This window comes from Panthera leo, chromosome B4 (genome assembly GCF_018350215.1).
Source record: "Panthera leo isolate Ple1 chromosome B4, P.leo_Ple1_pat1.1, whole genome shotgun sequence".
Taxonomy (NCBI): Eukaryota; Metazoa; Chordata; class Mammalia; order Carnivora; family Felidae; genus Panthera; species Panthera leo.
This window is the reverse complement of record NC_056685.1, coordinates 130438264-130452041: the sequence shown is the minus strand read 5'-3', so window position 1 is coordinate 130452041 and position 13778 is coordinate 130438264. Positions and strand designations below refer to the sequence as shown.

Here is a 13778-nt window from a genome sequence, read left to right as displayed (position 1 = left end):
AAAGGGAGGTCTCGGAGAGGTGGGTGGGATAAGAGGAGAAGCGTCGGGAACACCGAAAAGGGCACCTGTGTGTGTGTAAGGCCTGAGTGTGTGTGTGTGTGGGGGGGGGGCCGGGTGAAGGTGTCAGAGGCTTGCAGTGACCTGTGTGAGATGGGGTGGGGTGGGTGTAGGAGGGAGAAGGAGGGCTGCACCCCCTGGGGCTCCTGTGTGCACCAAGGCGCCTTGGCGAGGGCGATTGTGTGTGTGTGTGTCTGTCTGTCTGTGCGTCTGTCTGTCTGTTGCCAAGACACCCACGGTGCCCCCCCCCCCCACCCCGCAGCGGGGGAGGGAGATCTTTATCTGGCCTCTAGGTGCTTTAGGAGTTTCAGAGTTTCTCACCAGCTTGATCTCTCCCTGCCCCCCCCGCCCCCCACCCCCCTGTCCCCACCCCAGGCCTTGCCCCCTCCATCCTCTCTGCACAGGAAGTGGGCTGGCCCTGGGGTTTTACTTCGCTGGCCTCATCAGCCAGCTGCTACCTGGGCGGCTGGGAGTCTGAGTCCGAGCAGGGCCCTGGGGAGATGGCTGTGGACCCAGCAGCGGAGAGATCCCGAGAGAGTGCACCGCAACCCCATGTCTCAGCCAGGTGACTTTGCCCTCGCCCCTGCCCCCCTTCGGTCCCCGGGCACCCAGGGGCTCCCTCCCGGCCCTGCCGCCAGCCCCGGCTGGAAGTGAAGGTCTTGGGACAGCTTTCAGCTCTCACCTAGATGCCCCAGGACGTCATCTGCCCGGACTTCCTTCTCCCAGCCCTCCCGGCCATCCCTCCCACCCCCAGCCTTATCTTGAAATCCCTCAGGAATGAGGCAGGTCCTGAGCTCATGGCTTTTGGCTTGAGGGAAAAAAAATGCTGGTCCCTAGTGCTGGGACCTCCCTCTCCTGCCCGGCCCATCCCTGGGGACGCTGGGGCTGCTCTGGGGCAAGGGGCCTTCCAGCCCAGAGGGGTGAAGGAAGAGGCGGGAGGACTGGGAGAGGGGAGGCCTGCTGAGCCCCAGACAGAGGACAGCGGGATGTGGGGTGGGGGGGGACAGGCGAGCCCCCTCCTCACAGCTATGGAAAGGCGCCCCCCGGGTGAAGTGCTCCTGAGGAGGCTGAGGGGCAGGAGAGGAGAGAGGGGGGCCTCTCTGAGACCTGGCCCTGAAGCGGGGTGGCCAGGGAAGCCCTGGGCGGGAGGCCAGACCTGCAGGTTTGAGTCCGGATCTGTCCCACCCTTGGCCGTGTGAGGGGGCAGCTCAGTAGTGTCTCCGGGCACCTCTGGCGGGGCGGGCACCTCTCTCCTGCCCTGGGGAACGAGGCCTCCTGCCCCGAACTGTATTCGGAGCACCTTGGGGGTGGGGGAGCTGAGGGGCAGAGCCGGCTCTGAGGGTCCCCTTCCTAGCCCCACAGCCGGGGTCTAGAGCACCCTGGGGTTAAACAGCAAGAGGCAAGCCCCCTCCCCTCCCCCCACCGCCCCCCCCCCACCCCGTGTGTGTGTGTGTGTGTGTGTGTGTGTGTGTGGCCAGGAGGACAAGGGAAGACAGAGCCCGTCAAGGTCAGTGGTCTGGCTACTGAACTCCTTCCTCACGTCCTCCCCCTCCCCCACGCACCCCAAGTCCCGCAGCGTCAGCCCTGCGGGAACTCGGGCGGTAATGACCCATTCAACCCCTGGCTTCCCCCCCCACCCCCACCCCCGCCACTCCGGCCTCGGCCTCCTCGTCTGAGAAAAGGAGTCATAATGGTACCTTCTCCCGGGGTTGCTGTAAGGGCTAAATGAAGTGTCATCTGCTGAGTGCTGAGGACTGGGGCACAGAGTGAGAGCCGAGTATTAGTCACCATCGCCATCACCATCCCTGTCACCATCATGACCGTCATCACCATCACTGTCACCGTCATTATCATCTCCTCGCCTGAAATCAGAGGACTGGCTTTGAGTCCAGCCCCTTGGGCAGTGCGGAGCTCAGTCTTGGCATCCGTCAAAGGGGCGGGTGACGACAGCCACCTTCCCGGGCTGTGGTGGGGACCTATGAGTCAGTGTGGGTGTGGACAGCTTTGCAGTTGGGAAGGGCAGGGTGCGTGGGTGTGCGTGGGAACCTAGGGCTAAGGGCGCTTGGGGCTCAGAGGTCCTACTTGCTTGCTCTCCCTGAGGCTGGGCCCGTGACCTTGAGCAGGTTCCTTAACCTCCCCGAGGCTCCTTTGAGTGGGCTAGGAGCCCTCCCAGCCCCAAGCCCCTCTGGTGCCCCCCACGCATCCCCCACCCGTGTGCTTTGCAACCTTGGAGAGCACACGCGCCCTTTCTGATGGGAGCGGTGGGGAGCTCATTCTAGATAATGCTTCTGCTCCTGCCGGCTCACCCCTGCTGGGGCTGTGGTTTGGCCTTGACCTTCCTGTGATCTTCTATGCCTTTGCCCTGACCCTCCTCCCCTCACCCTGGGGCTCTGTGCCAGGTCCTGTCTTGGGCATGGGGTTGCCTTGCTGGCTGGCGCTGGCCGAGGGTGACACCCTCCAGGGGACTGACAGGGCCTGTGCCCAAGGCCACGATCGAGCGACTAGGGGTCACAGCAGGGCTTGCTGGACCCCCTTAGGGCCCCAACCCTGTGCCCTGTGCTGTTGGGGGTTCCCAAGGAAAGAAGTAACCAGCCCCCACCCCCACTCCAGCTGGGAAGCCCACCCCACTAAGGGGACGGTGGGCCAAGCAAGGAGGAGCCCGTGGGCACCTCTCTGGGCTCCTTTTTGAACCCAGGCCGGAGACCTGACTGTGGGCCTGGGCCCCTGCCGGACCCGGACTCCAGGGCAGGGAGGCTGTCGGCCTTACCTCTGGGGCCAGTGCCCCGGACAGGGTCTGGGCAGGGACAGAGGATGTGAGAGAACAGGCCTTGGGGGTGAACGTGGCCGTGACATCCCAGTTCTGCCCCCTTCTGCGCCTGTGACCTTGGCGGGTTGAGGACCCGGAGCCTTAGTTTCCTCATCTGTGGGAGGGGCTAAGACAAGCACCCACCCCCAAGCTGCTGGGCAGATAAGACTATCTGATGTATGTAAAGCGCTCGGTCCACGAGTATTGTGAGGTCATCAGTACGTGTCTTCGGTCGTGTGAACGGTCTCGGTGGGTGGGACAAGTTACCTGAGTCCCTGCCTGGGCCCTGTCCTGGCTCAGATTCCACAGCTGCCTCTTTTCCGCTCTATGGCCTTGGGCAAGTTGCTTCACCTCTCTGTGCCTCAGTTTCCTCACCTGAAAATGGAGATAATAAGGGTATCATCTGGTAGATGGCCTTATTGCTTCATTTAAAGAGTTGAAAACAGCCCGGCCTACAGGAGCCTCCCGATGAACGGGTTTTGGTGTGATTAAGGGGCAGCAGGGCACAGAGGGTGGGGGGGGCCCTAATCCCAGCTCTGTGCTGGCCTCGCTGTGTGGACTGGAGCAAGTCTTCCCTTTTTTTTTTTTTTTTTTGAGTCTCAGTTCCTCCAGCTTTTGAACAAGGGGTTGGGTTCGCTCAGAGGGCCCTTTCAGCTCTGACAACGTGTGGGGCTCTAAATCTCGGAAGGAAGGGAGTGTGTGGGCAGGGCCGAGGTACCAGCAGGTGCAAAGGCCCTGAGGCCGGACGGTGCTGGCTTGGTAGGGCCCAGCCCACCGCCCGGAGTGGCGGGTGTTCACTTGTGCCTTCTCTTCTTCCTCCCTCCAGGGCTCCCTTCCCTAGCTCCCACGCATGGCTGTGATGGCGGCTCCTGGTCTGCCCTGGTGTCTGTCCCTCCTTGTCCTCTTCCTGTCCCTGGCCATCCCTCAGGCATCCACAGCGGTGAACGGTGAGGACCCTGGCATCTGGATAGCCGTGCTTTTCTTGGGAAGGTGGCCAACAGCCGTCTAGAAGCCCTTTCAGGACCCCCGCCGAGAAGCGGCAGGAGGCCGGGAGGGAGGGAGGCGAGGGCGATGGGACCAGAGATCAGGCGTCCACCTTCTCCCTCGGTCCTTCTGTCCTGCTGTATCCACACGTCCCTCCACGTCAAAGGAAGACACTGGCTTTTCGTCCCTGCTCTGCCTCGGCCTGCCTCTGGGACCTTGCAGGCTCTGGGGCTCAGTTTTGTCCTCTCTGAAATGGATCCCCCCAGATCTTTTCTGCCCAGCAGGGTCGCCTACCTGCCCATCTGGTGGGCACAGGGTGCAGGGCGCAGGGTGGTAGGCCGGCCCCGGAAGGCACCCTGCAGCCGGCCACTCACGCCTCTTTTTGTCGGCAGACCCCTCCAAGCTCGCGTGCTTCTACAACTCAAAAGCCAACATCTCCTGTGTCTGGAGCTGGGAGGGGGACCTACAGGCCACATTCTGCAGGATCCATGCTAAGCCGGATCAACGGTGAGTGTCCCGCGAAACCACAGCATCTCGAGACGGGGGCGGGGGGCGGGGCAGGGTGGGTCTTCTAATCATTGCCATTTAGACCCTTGGAATGCCTTCCTTGTAGACGCCAAGATGTTACTACGCTTTGGGCATTTGGACTGATGGGACCCCCACACCCCTGGCAGCACATCAGGCTGGAAAAGCTAGGAGGCAGATGTTTAGACGCCTGAGACCAGGGCGGGCGTGAGAAACAGGGGTCCAGGCTGCCGTGGAGGGGCCAGGGATGGGCTGGACAACGTAGTCTGGGGACACAGACGTTATGCCAAGGTTACACTGGACTTGAGAAGCCAAGGGGGAGAAGGAAGGGGGCTCCCCAGGAGGAGTCAGCGAGGGGTTTCTGTGACCCAAACGTTCTGGGTGCCCGTGGCAAAGGTGACTCCGAGTGGGTGGTGATTCTACGGGGTTCCAAAGGCTCCATCAAGCCCCACAGGAAGATTCTGGAGGGCTTTCGGTGTGGAGGCCACCTGCCCTAGAAGGTCACTGTGGCTACCGCGGGGCCGGGCTGGGGAGGGCTGGGGAAGGTGTCTACGACGGGAGGCGCAGCAGAATTCTGCCTCTGCCGAGGTTGGCACAGAGCCCCGCGCCGACCGGCCCTTGCTGGATGGGGGACCGTCCCCGGGGCCGGCTCTGGGGGGCCCTCCTTCTGTCCTAAGGAGGTTCTTTTGCCTTGGAAGGTCTTGGAACAAATCCTGTGAGCTGCTTCCGACGGGACCGGCCTCCTGGGCCTGTTACCTGATCCTTGGATCCCCAGATGTGAGTAGTGGGAGCTGAGAAGAGAGCCCGTGGGGAGGGTTTTCCAAGCACCAGCAGGTTATATCCACTCTTAAGGGGCAGGAGAACGTGGAGATGGGCTCGCACAGCACACAGGCTCTGGGTGCAGAGGCGTGGGTTTGAATCCGGACGCCCCTGCTGACCAGATGCATGACTTTGGGTTTCTTACCTGCAGCAAGAATCCACCGGAGGAGTGGCCAAGGAACCTGAGCATTTGTCTGCCCGCAGGGGATACTCACTACCTGGCCATTTGCTTCCCCAAAAGTCAGGGTGTGGGGGTGGGGAGAAATGGAGGAAGGGAGGCTTTCATACTCAAAGCTATTGTTCCAGATCTACGTTTCCGGGGGGCGGCGGCGGGGTGGGTGTTAACCTGCTTGCACACCTCTTGTGATGGGGAACTCCCTCCCCCACCGAGGCAGCCCACCCCGCTTTAGATCATGGATCAAACTCATGCCTGTTTTCTGTAAATTAAGATTCACTGGCACAGAGCCACGCCCGTTCTCCTGCGGGTTGTCTCTGGCTGCTTTCGCAGGACAGCGACAGAGCTGGGTAGTCGTGAACGAGACCGCTTGACCCGCAAAGCTAGAAAGAGTTCCTATCTGCACCTTTGCGGAGAAAGTTGGCCGACCCCCTGCTTTAGCTGGGGGGGCTTGCGGAGGGGCTCCACTTTTACTGGGGTCTCGATCTTCCCCCTCCTCTATCCCCCCCCCCTTGCAGACTCAGAGTCTGACTTCGGCTGACACCGTGGGCATGAGGGTGATGTGCCGCGAAGGGGAGAGGTGGAGGGTGCTGATGACCCAGAAATTCAAGCCCTTTGAGAACCGTGAGTGAAGAATCTGGAAGCAGGGGCGGGGGCGGGTACTGGGGCCGACTGGGAACCTCCTTCCCTGTCTTTCCCTTGGGGGATCCTGCCTGTCCCAGTCTCTCTCCACACCCGCGTGCGAGCTGTCACTGCCTGCTGCCCTCGGGATGCAGTCCCGATTCCTTACCCTGCTATTCGAGGCTCAGGATCTGGCCCTGGCTTCCCAGTCTAGGACTCCTCGTCTTGTGGCTTGTGTCCCTGCCACGACCAAAGTCCAGCTCTCCGAATTCAGCGTGCCCCTCCGTGCCTCTGAGCCCTTGCACGTGCGGGTGCCACAGCCCGCAAGGCTCTTCCCACCAGGAAAGCTCCCACTCACCCTTCAGGGCTCAGGGGAGAGTCACCTCCTCCAGGAGGCCTTCCCAGACTCTCCCAGCCCTTTGTGCCTCCTCCTTCAGGGTGTTTAGGTCCTGGGTCCTCACTGCCTGATCAGGGGACTGTTCCCCTCACTGGGCTGTGAGCTCCTGAGGGCGGAGTGTTTGTGATCCCTCTGTCTCCACTCCAATTACTCAGTACCAGGCCTCATCTGGGCAGTGCTCCGGGAAGGTTTGTTGAATGACTGGGTGTCCAACTCCAGCCGCAGACCATGGAGGGGCCATCTCTAAGAAACAGAGGGCGAGAGCTAGGCAGCTCTCTCTCTCTCTTTTTTAATGTTTATTTTTGAGACAGTGAGAGAGAGAGCGCGCATGAGTGGGGGGCGGGTAGAGGGAGAGGGCGACCACAGAATCCCAGCACGTCTCGGTTTTATCACCTCAGCATCGTGTCCCAGCGTCCCCCAAGCCCACTCTCCCTTCCTGTCTCCCTCTGTCCCTCTCTTGCTTCCAGTTCGCCTGATGGCCCCCGACTCCCTCCAAGTCACCCACGTAGGGACCCACAGATGCAACATAACCTGGAAAGTTCGCCAGTCCTCCCACTACATTGAAAGATACCTGGAGTTTGAGGCCCGGAAAAGGTCCCCAGGCCACAGCTGGGAGGTGAGTGCCCTGCCCTGATTCCTCCTTCCTGCCCCGGTCACCCTGTCCATCCTTCATCTCAACCAAGCCACGGCGATTGCCAGCTCCGATCCCCCCCTGCCTCCATGTGCCCCCTGACAACCCAGAGCTTCCAGCTGGTGGCAGATGCCGGGCTGGCACCAGGGCAAGGTCTTACCTAGCCAAGAGGCCGGTGACTGTCCTCTCCGGGAGATTTCAGAGACCCCGGGAAGCCACCTTTCCGTTCTTCAAATCCGGTGTGGTCAGCATCCACTGGGGTCGGTCGCCTATCCATTCACTTACCCGCTCCCTCATTTGCTCGCTCACTCAGCAAACACTGAGTACCTACTATGTGCTCCCGGGGGGGGGGGGTGGCAAAGAGGGTGGAGGACGAAACTGACCAGATCCCCCCACGGTCAGGAAACTCACATGGAGGGTGGGGAGACTGTCTGCAAACAGGACCCTGGAGACTATGAGATATTGATCAGTGCTACCCAGGAAATTAAATGGGATGACATCATTTGAGAGGGCCTAGAGCAGGCCCTCAGGTCAGGTGCCCACAGAAGGTTGCTTGTGGGATCCCAGGGCCAAGGAGGAGCAGACCCTGCAAAGGTTTGGGGAGGGCTTTCCAAGCAGAGGAAAGAGACACCGCAAAGACAAGACCCTGTGTGTCTGAGGGCTGGCGGAGGGTGGGGGGGGGGGGGGGGGGAGCGGGGAGGAGCAAAGAGGGATCCAGAGGTGGGCGGGGTCCCTGGGAAAATCCTCTTTCTGGGCGCGTGGAAAATAGACTGCAGCAGAGTTTGGGTGGGAGCAGGGAGACCAGCCCCTGCCTGAGATGGGGGAAGGAGAGGAGAGAAGGGGAAGGGTCCAGAATAGGTTCCGCAGGGGGAACCAGCTGATGGGTGGCAGGCTTTGTGTGTGGAGGCTGAGTGAGAGGGAGGGGTTCGAGATGAGCTTGGGGTTGGGGCCTCAGCACTGGGGAGTCAGGGAGCCTTCTGGTAGGACTGGGTGAGGGGGCATGGAGGCTGGAGGCGAGGAAGGAAGGAGCTCCTTGCTCAGCCTCCCAGGCAGCCCTGCCGTGGGAGGTGAGGAGGGCTGTGGGGACCCCTCTGCTCTGACAGCCCCCACCCCTGCCTGTCTCTGCCCCAGGAGGCCTCCCTGCTGACCCTCGCGCAGAACCAGCAATGGATTTGCCTGGAGACCCTCACTCCAGACACCCAGTATGAATTTCAAGTGCGGGTCAGGCCCCAGCTGGGCAAAAACGAGGCTTGGAGCCCCTGGAGCCAGCCCCTGGCCTTCAAGACGAGGCCCGCAGGTACCAGTGGGCAGAAGGGGTGGGACAGAGCTCAGGCAGGAGAGGGGCTGGCTGGGGTGTGATCCGAGGGCAGCTGGCGGGGGAGGCCTGGGGACGGGGTCCAGGGCTCGGCCCCAGCAATGGCAGGGGGATGCTGGAGGGACCTGGGCGATGGGGGCCCTTCTCTAACCCCTCTCCCTGCTTCTCCTCCCACCCCCGGGCAGCCCCAGGGAAGGAGGCTGTGCCCTTTCCTTGGCTGGGCCACATCACCATGGGCATCAGCAGTGCCTTTGGCTTCATCATCTCGGTCTGCTTGCTGGCCAACTGCCGGTACATCGGGCCATGGTAAGCGCCCTCCCTTCCTGCTCCTTCGTGCTCTCCTCTGACACACGCACCCCTTGCCGGGTTAGGCTCTAGGCTGAGCCCCCCACCCTGCTCCGACACGCTGGTGCTCCCTCTGCCCTCCCGAGAGTCCCCCCTGCCTAACACCTGGCTTTGCCCTGCCACCCACCCCCAAAGATGGAACCCTGTGGAACCGGCCTCAGGGGATCTGAGGAAGGAGAGCCCCATGGCAACCCTGCCCCGAGCGTTACTCTCAGGAGCTGAGTGTGTGTGTGTGTGTGCACATGCCGGCTGTCTGCGCGTGTGTCCTCACGGGTCTCTCTAGGTCCGGGCACGCGTTGGTGTATTTCTTTATTTCTTGAGCCCCAGCGCAGTGCCAGGCCTGGGGCGGAGTGCTGGGAATGCAGGGGCAGGCCACACGCATGCAATCTGGAGCCCACAGACCCATGGGAGAAGGCAGACGTTTATTAATCACACACGAGTACAATGACACGCCACGAGGAGGATGGCAAAGGAAGATGTTCGATGTGTTGGAAACAGACAACAGGGACAGGAACCTTGGCTGAGGGGTGGCTGGCAGAAGCTTCTCCAAGGAAGTGATGGGTCCCTTGAAATCTGAAGGAGGAGCTAAGCAGGCAGGGTGGAGGGGGTTGGGGAGCACATCCCAAACAGAAGAAACCGGGTGCGCAGAGACCCTACGTGAAGGGGGTGGAGGAGAGGGCTGACCCGACATCTGCGGGGCAGATGGGCTTTCTGGGGCCTTGGGGCTCTGACCACATTTTGAAGCAGGTGCCTACAGATACTGGGGCATTCTGCTTGGCAGGCCGAGCACGGGCTGGAAGTCAGCCCCCACTCACTACCCTCCTACAACCGGGTGCCCTTGGGCAGTGCACAACCTGAACCACCATCCATGACAGCCTGGACTAAGAGACCCACGATCTGACCTCTCTCCTGCCTCCTTCCTCCTGGTTCACCCTACTCCAGACGCCTGGCTGTGTGTGGTCCCTGACCAGTCTGGCTCACATGCCCCCCCCCCACACCCCCGCCAGCCCTACATTTTCTCTTTCACAGTCTGCTGCTTTCTGTTTGCATAGAATGCATGATAATGTTGCACACTTGGTTCGTGTCTGTCTCTTCTTAAGATCGGGGGCCTTCTCCGTTTGCCATTCTTGTGTCCCCTCCCTTACTGGGCATTCCCTTGATACTGATCAAATGAATGAATGTGGAGGGGTTCGGTACCCTACCTTCAGGGCCGTGGGGGGCTGGCCGGACACCATGGCCCCCTTCCCTTCTCATCCACCTTCCCTCCCTCCCTCTCTCCTGTTCAGGCTGAAGAAGGTTCTGAAATGTCACATCCCAGATCCCTCAGAATTCTTCTCCCAGCTGAAGTCAGTGCATGGAGGAGATTTCCAGGTAGGACTCTGGAGGTGGAGGCCAGAAGCAGGCACAGCCGGCTTGGGCTGGCCAGAGAGCGGGCAGAGGTGTGAGTGGGTTTGCGCTTTGCGAAAGGAGACAAAATAAGGAAGGGAGTAGCCTCCAGGGTGGGGGTGGGCCCCTTTCCCCAGCTCTGGCACCAGCCTTCTCAGGCTGAATGGCACCTCCCGTCTGAGCCAGACTTACTGGGTTCTAATCCCGGCTCCGCCCCTTCTTGGCTGTGTGATGTCTGGTAAGTTAGAGAACTTCTCTGTGCTCCGTTTCCTCGCCTGTAAAAAGGGGAGGGAAATAGTGTTACCAGGCGTATGGACCCACTGCCTGGGACACAGTAAGTGCTCGAGGGGCCCTAGTGGGAGTTACTGTCACCAGTCTGTCCACCGAGCGGGGCTTGCCAGGTACAAATTCTCCCAACCCCACCACTTGCGCAGACCTTCTTCGTGGGCGCAGGGCTTCCTCGGACCCTGCGCAAAGCCCCGAGCGGGCGCCCTGCCTCGTCCCCGGTGCTAACAAGTCCTCCAGCCACACCTCGTCACTCGACACAGATTCACGGTCAAAGCGCGGGCCCCCGAGAGTAGTAACACTCTGAACCCCATTTCAACCTCAGTCGCCTCCCCTCCCCGAGCCCACACTCGCTTCAGGAAGGAAGTGTCAAGGGAGGTGGGGGAAGCGGTGGGCTGCTTCTGTCACCCTCCCCCCCCCCAGGCTCTCTAGATTCGGTGCGGGTGGGGGTGGGGGTGGAAGGAGATCCGGAGGAGCCCTGAGGGGCCGGGAAGCCACGCTGGGCCCGAGCTATCAAGAGCCAAGAGCCGGAGTTCTCTGTTACCGGGGATCAGGGCCCCTTCTGGAATTCTTTGGAAAACTCCCAAGACTGGGGATCGCTAACCTAAGGTTCTCTTGATGTGCAGGAATGCATCTCCTTAAAATTCTTCCTAAAGCCCTAAGGGTCGTGAGGTCCCCATCAACAGAGGCATTCATGCAAGCCTTGGCTGACTATCTAGGTTCTAAGGGACTAGGACCTTCCGGGTGGGAGTGAGCTCCTTCCCGGAGGGGTGCAAGCCACCCCATCTTCCCATGAGGGCATCCCCAGGCCTAGATGCCTGCCCCCCGCCCTCAGGTGTGGAAGGGGGGTATCCCAAGGAGGCCCTGGGGAGGCACGATGTGCTCGGGGGTTGGGGCTGGCCGAGAGGGTCCCCATCCTCTCCTCTGTGTTGGGGTGGGAGGCCTGCTCCTCTCTCTCTACCCCAGGACCTCCGGCGACAGGGCCACAAGGCCCGCTGCCCTGTCCACGGGATCTGGGAGTATGCGTGCCAGCGTGTGAGCGTGCGAGAGGGGGAGAGAAGCTTCTCCTTGCGCCCTCCCCCCCCACCCCCCCGCTTCAGGGCACTGTGGACGGAGGCCCTGGGCCCAGGAAGTGGCTGACCACACACACCTCCGAGGGGGGCCGGCCAGGCCCTGGCACACGGGTGCTGGTCACGGGACTGGCCTCTCCTTCTTCTGGCTGCCCGGCTGCCGGGCCCTAGCCTCCTCCACTGCCTCTTCTCGCGACAGACCCTGCCCAGCCTCCCCCCACCCCCCGCCCCCCCCTGCACTCCTTCCCTCTACCCAGACCTGCTGGGCACAGGACTGTCGGAGGAACCCATCCGGCCCGGGCCCTGTACTCAGGGGACCACAGTCCGGCTGCTGAGGGCTCCCAGGACAGAGGGCTTGTTGAGGTTCTCAAAAAACACACTTGAAGCCCCCATCACGCCCCCCCCCCCCCCAGGGATCTGTTGTCCCTCACACCCCGGGTGGTGGCCTGCATTTCACTCTGTGCTAGGAATTCCCACCTTCATTTTCTTCTTTGACAACTTCCTGCCACCACCCCCCCAACTCCCCCCACCCCCACCAAGGACGTTGGGAAAGAGGTGGCTCACTGTTGTGGAATTGAGGCTCAGAGAGGTGCAGTGACCCGCCCCCGGGGTCGCACAGCTAGCGAGGGGGCCGGGGCCCAGATTGGAACGTGGCTCTCCCTGCTCTTGCCCTCCGGATCCCAGATCTGGGCCCACCGGATCCCAGAGCCAAGTGGGAAGGGCTCAGGCGGGCACTTTCTTCTCTCCGTGGATGGAGGGCATGGGAGGTGGGGGCTCCACGGCGGCGCTGGGAGGGAGAGGAGAATTGCGGGGCCATCAGGTCCCCGCCAGAGAGGTTTTTTTTTTTGCACGGCGCCCGGGGCCACTGGCTGTGTGATCGGCCCCGGGGCACGTCCCCTCTCCGTGCATCTGTGAAGTGAACGAGATGTGCTCCAGGGCCCTTTCCGCTTCCAACACGGGTTGGTTGATTCTCACACCGGTGCCAGCCCCCACCAGACACACAGAGGATTTTACCCTGTGCCCGGTGCCTAGATCAGCGCCAGGCTTCACAGCAGGTGCCCCAGAGACAGTCGCGCGCGGAGACAACGCATCCCCCGGGCGCCTACAGCAAGCACACTCCCTGGGCTGACCCAGAGCGTTCCCCAAGCCAGTTGGCGGGCGGGCAGTCAGGGAGGCCTTCCTGGAGGTGGCCGCCCTGCGTAGCCGGTAGTTAGAGGAGCTATGGCTGAGAGTCTGGAGGAGGCGTCCCACTCACCTCCCCGCTGCTCTTTCTCCTGGCAGAAGTGGCTCTCCTCTCCCTTCCCCTCGTCGTCCTTCAGCCCCAACACGCCGGCACCCGAGATCTCCCCGCTGGAGGTGCTGGACAGGGACGCCAAGGCCACACAGTTGCTCCTGCTACAGCAGGAGAAGGTGCCCTCCTCGTCCTCAGCCGAGACCAGCGGCCACTCGCTGACCAGCTGCTTCACCAATCAGGGCTATTTCTTCTTCCACCTCCCGGACGCTCTGGAGATCGAGGCCTGCCAGGTGTACTTCACCTATGACCCCTGCACGGAAGAGCCCGATGAGGCTGGGCCCGGGGCGCCTGCGGGGTCTCTCCTGCCACCCCTGCTGCCTCCGCCCGGGGAGGAAGACGCCTACTGCACCTTCCTCCTCGGCGGCCCGGGCCCCCCAAACACGGCCCCGGGGGGCACTGGAGCTCATGACAAGAAGCTGGCCCCCTCCCCGCAGGAGGGAGCTCCCAGAGACTGGGCCCCCCGGCCCCCGATGTCCCCCCCGCCAGGTGCACCTGAGCCGGTGGACATCCAGCCACCCCTGGAAGGCTCCGTGGAAGGAGCAAGAGAGGAGGTCCCGGGCCCGGGCCCTGGCCCTGGGGAGGGGGTCAGGGTCAGCTTCCCCTGGGCCAGCCCTCCTGGGCAAGGCCAGCTCAGAGCCCCTGCCTCCTGCCTGACCCTGAACACCGATGCCTACCTGTCCCTCCAGGAGCTGCAGGATCAGGACCCAGCTCGCTCGGGGTAGACGGACGACCCGGCGGGTCACTGCCCACTGTGGTGCCAGGCCCAGTCGAGGGCTCGCTGTCCTCAAGGCTTGTCCACTGCTGAGTCACTGGGTTTCTAGCCGTGCCCCGGACATCTCTGCCCAGAGGGCCCCCACCCAACTTAGCACACTTGGCCGTTCACTTCTAAAGACCTCAGTTGCTGCTTCCTGGTCCTATGGCCCAAGTGCAGAGTGGGGGGGGGGTGGGGGCACCGTGACTCTCTCACTCCCTCATCAGTCACGGAGCCCCATGGCTTTTGTCCCTGAAGCATCCCTCCTCTTCAGCCCTGCAAGCACTCTTGGGGGAGGGTTCTCGGGGCTCTCCAGG

General features: G+C 62.3%; 1 protein-coding gene and 1 long non-coding RNA gene across 2 annotated transcripts; one reads left to right on the top strand and one right to left on the bottom strand.

Moving 5' to 3' along the window:
• The first annotated feature begins 463 nt into the window (after window positions 1-463).
• On the top strand, window positions 464-13434 carry IL2RB (interleukin 2 receptor subunit beta). The gene is made up of 10 exons (XM_042947719.1): window positions 464-622; window positions 3690-3810; window positions 4240-4354; window positions 5071-5149; window positions 5885-5990; window positions 6852-7000; window positions 8147-8312; window positions 8516-8636; window positions 9962-10046; window positions 12698-13434. Exons 2-10 carry the CDS (start codon window positions 3714-3716, stop codon window positions 13430-13432), a joined length of 1653 nt encoding a protein of 550 aa, XP_042803653.1. The 5' UTR covers window positions 464-622; window positions 3690-3713; the 3' UTR covers window positions 13433-13434.
• Window positions 9081-13470, bottom strand: LOC122225092. Its single transcript, XR_006205115.1, has 4 exons — window positions 13385-13470; window positions 12672-12960; window positions 10254-10336; window positions 9081-9260 (listed from the first exon to the last, which is right to left on the bottom strand). It is a non-coding gene; the product is annotated as an uncharacterized LOC122225092 (long non-coding RNA).
• Window positions 13471-13778: the final 308 nt, after the last annotated feature.

Coding starts and splice junctions, on each gene's coding strand:
- IL2RB (XM_042947719.1), top strand. CDS start 3,714: ATGGCTGTGATGGCGGCTCCTGGTCTGCCCTGGTGTCTGTCCCTCCTT. Junction 8,313..8,515: donor CTTCAAGACGAGGCCCGCAG/GTACCAGTGGGC, acceptor ACCCCCGGGCAG/CCCCAGGGAAGGAGGCTGTG. Junction 8,637..9,961: donor TGCCGGTACATCGGGCCATG/GTAAGCGCCCTC, acceptor TCTCCTGTTCAG/GCTGAAGAAGGTTCTGAAAT.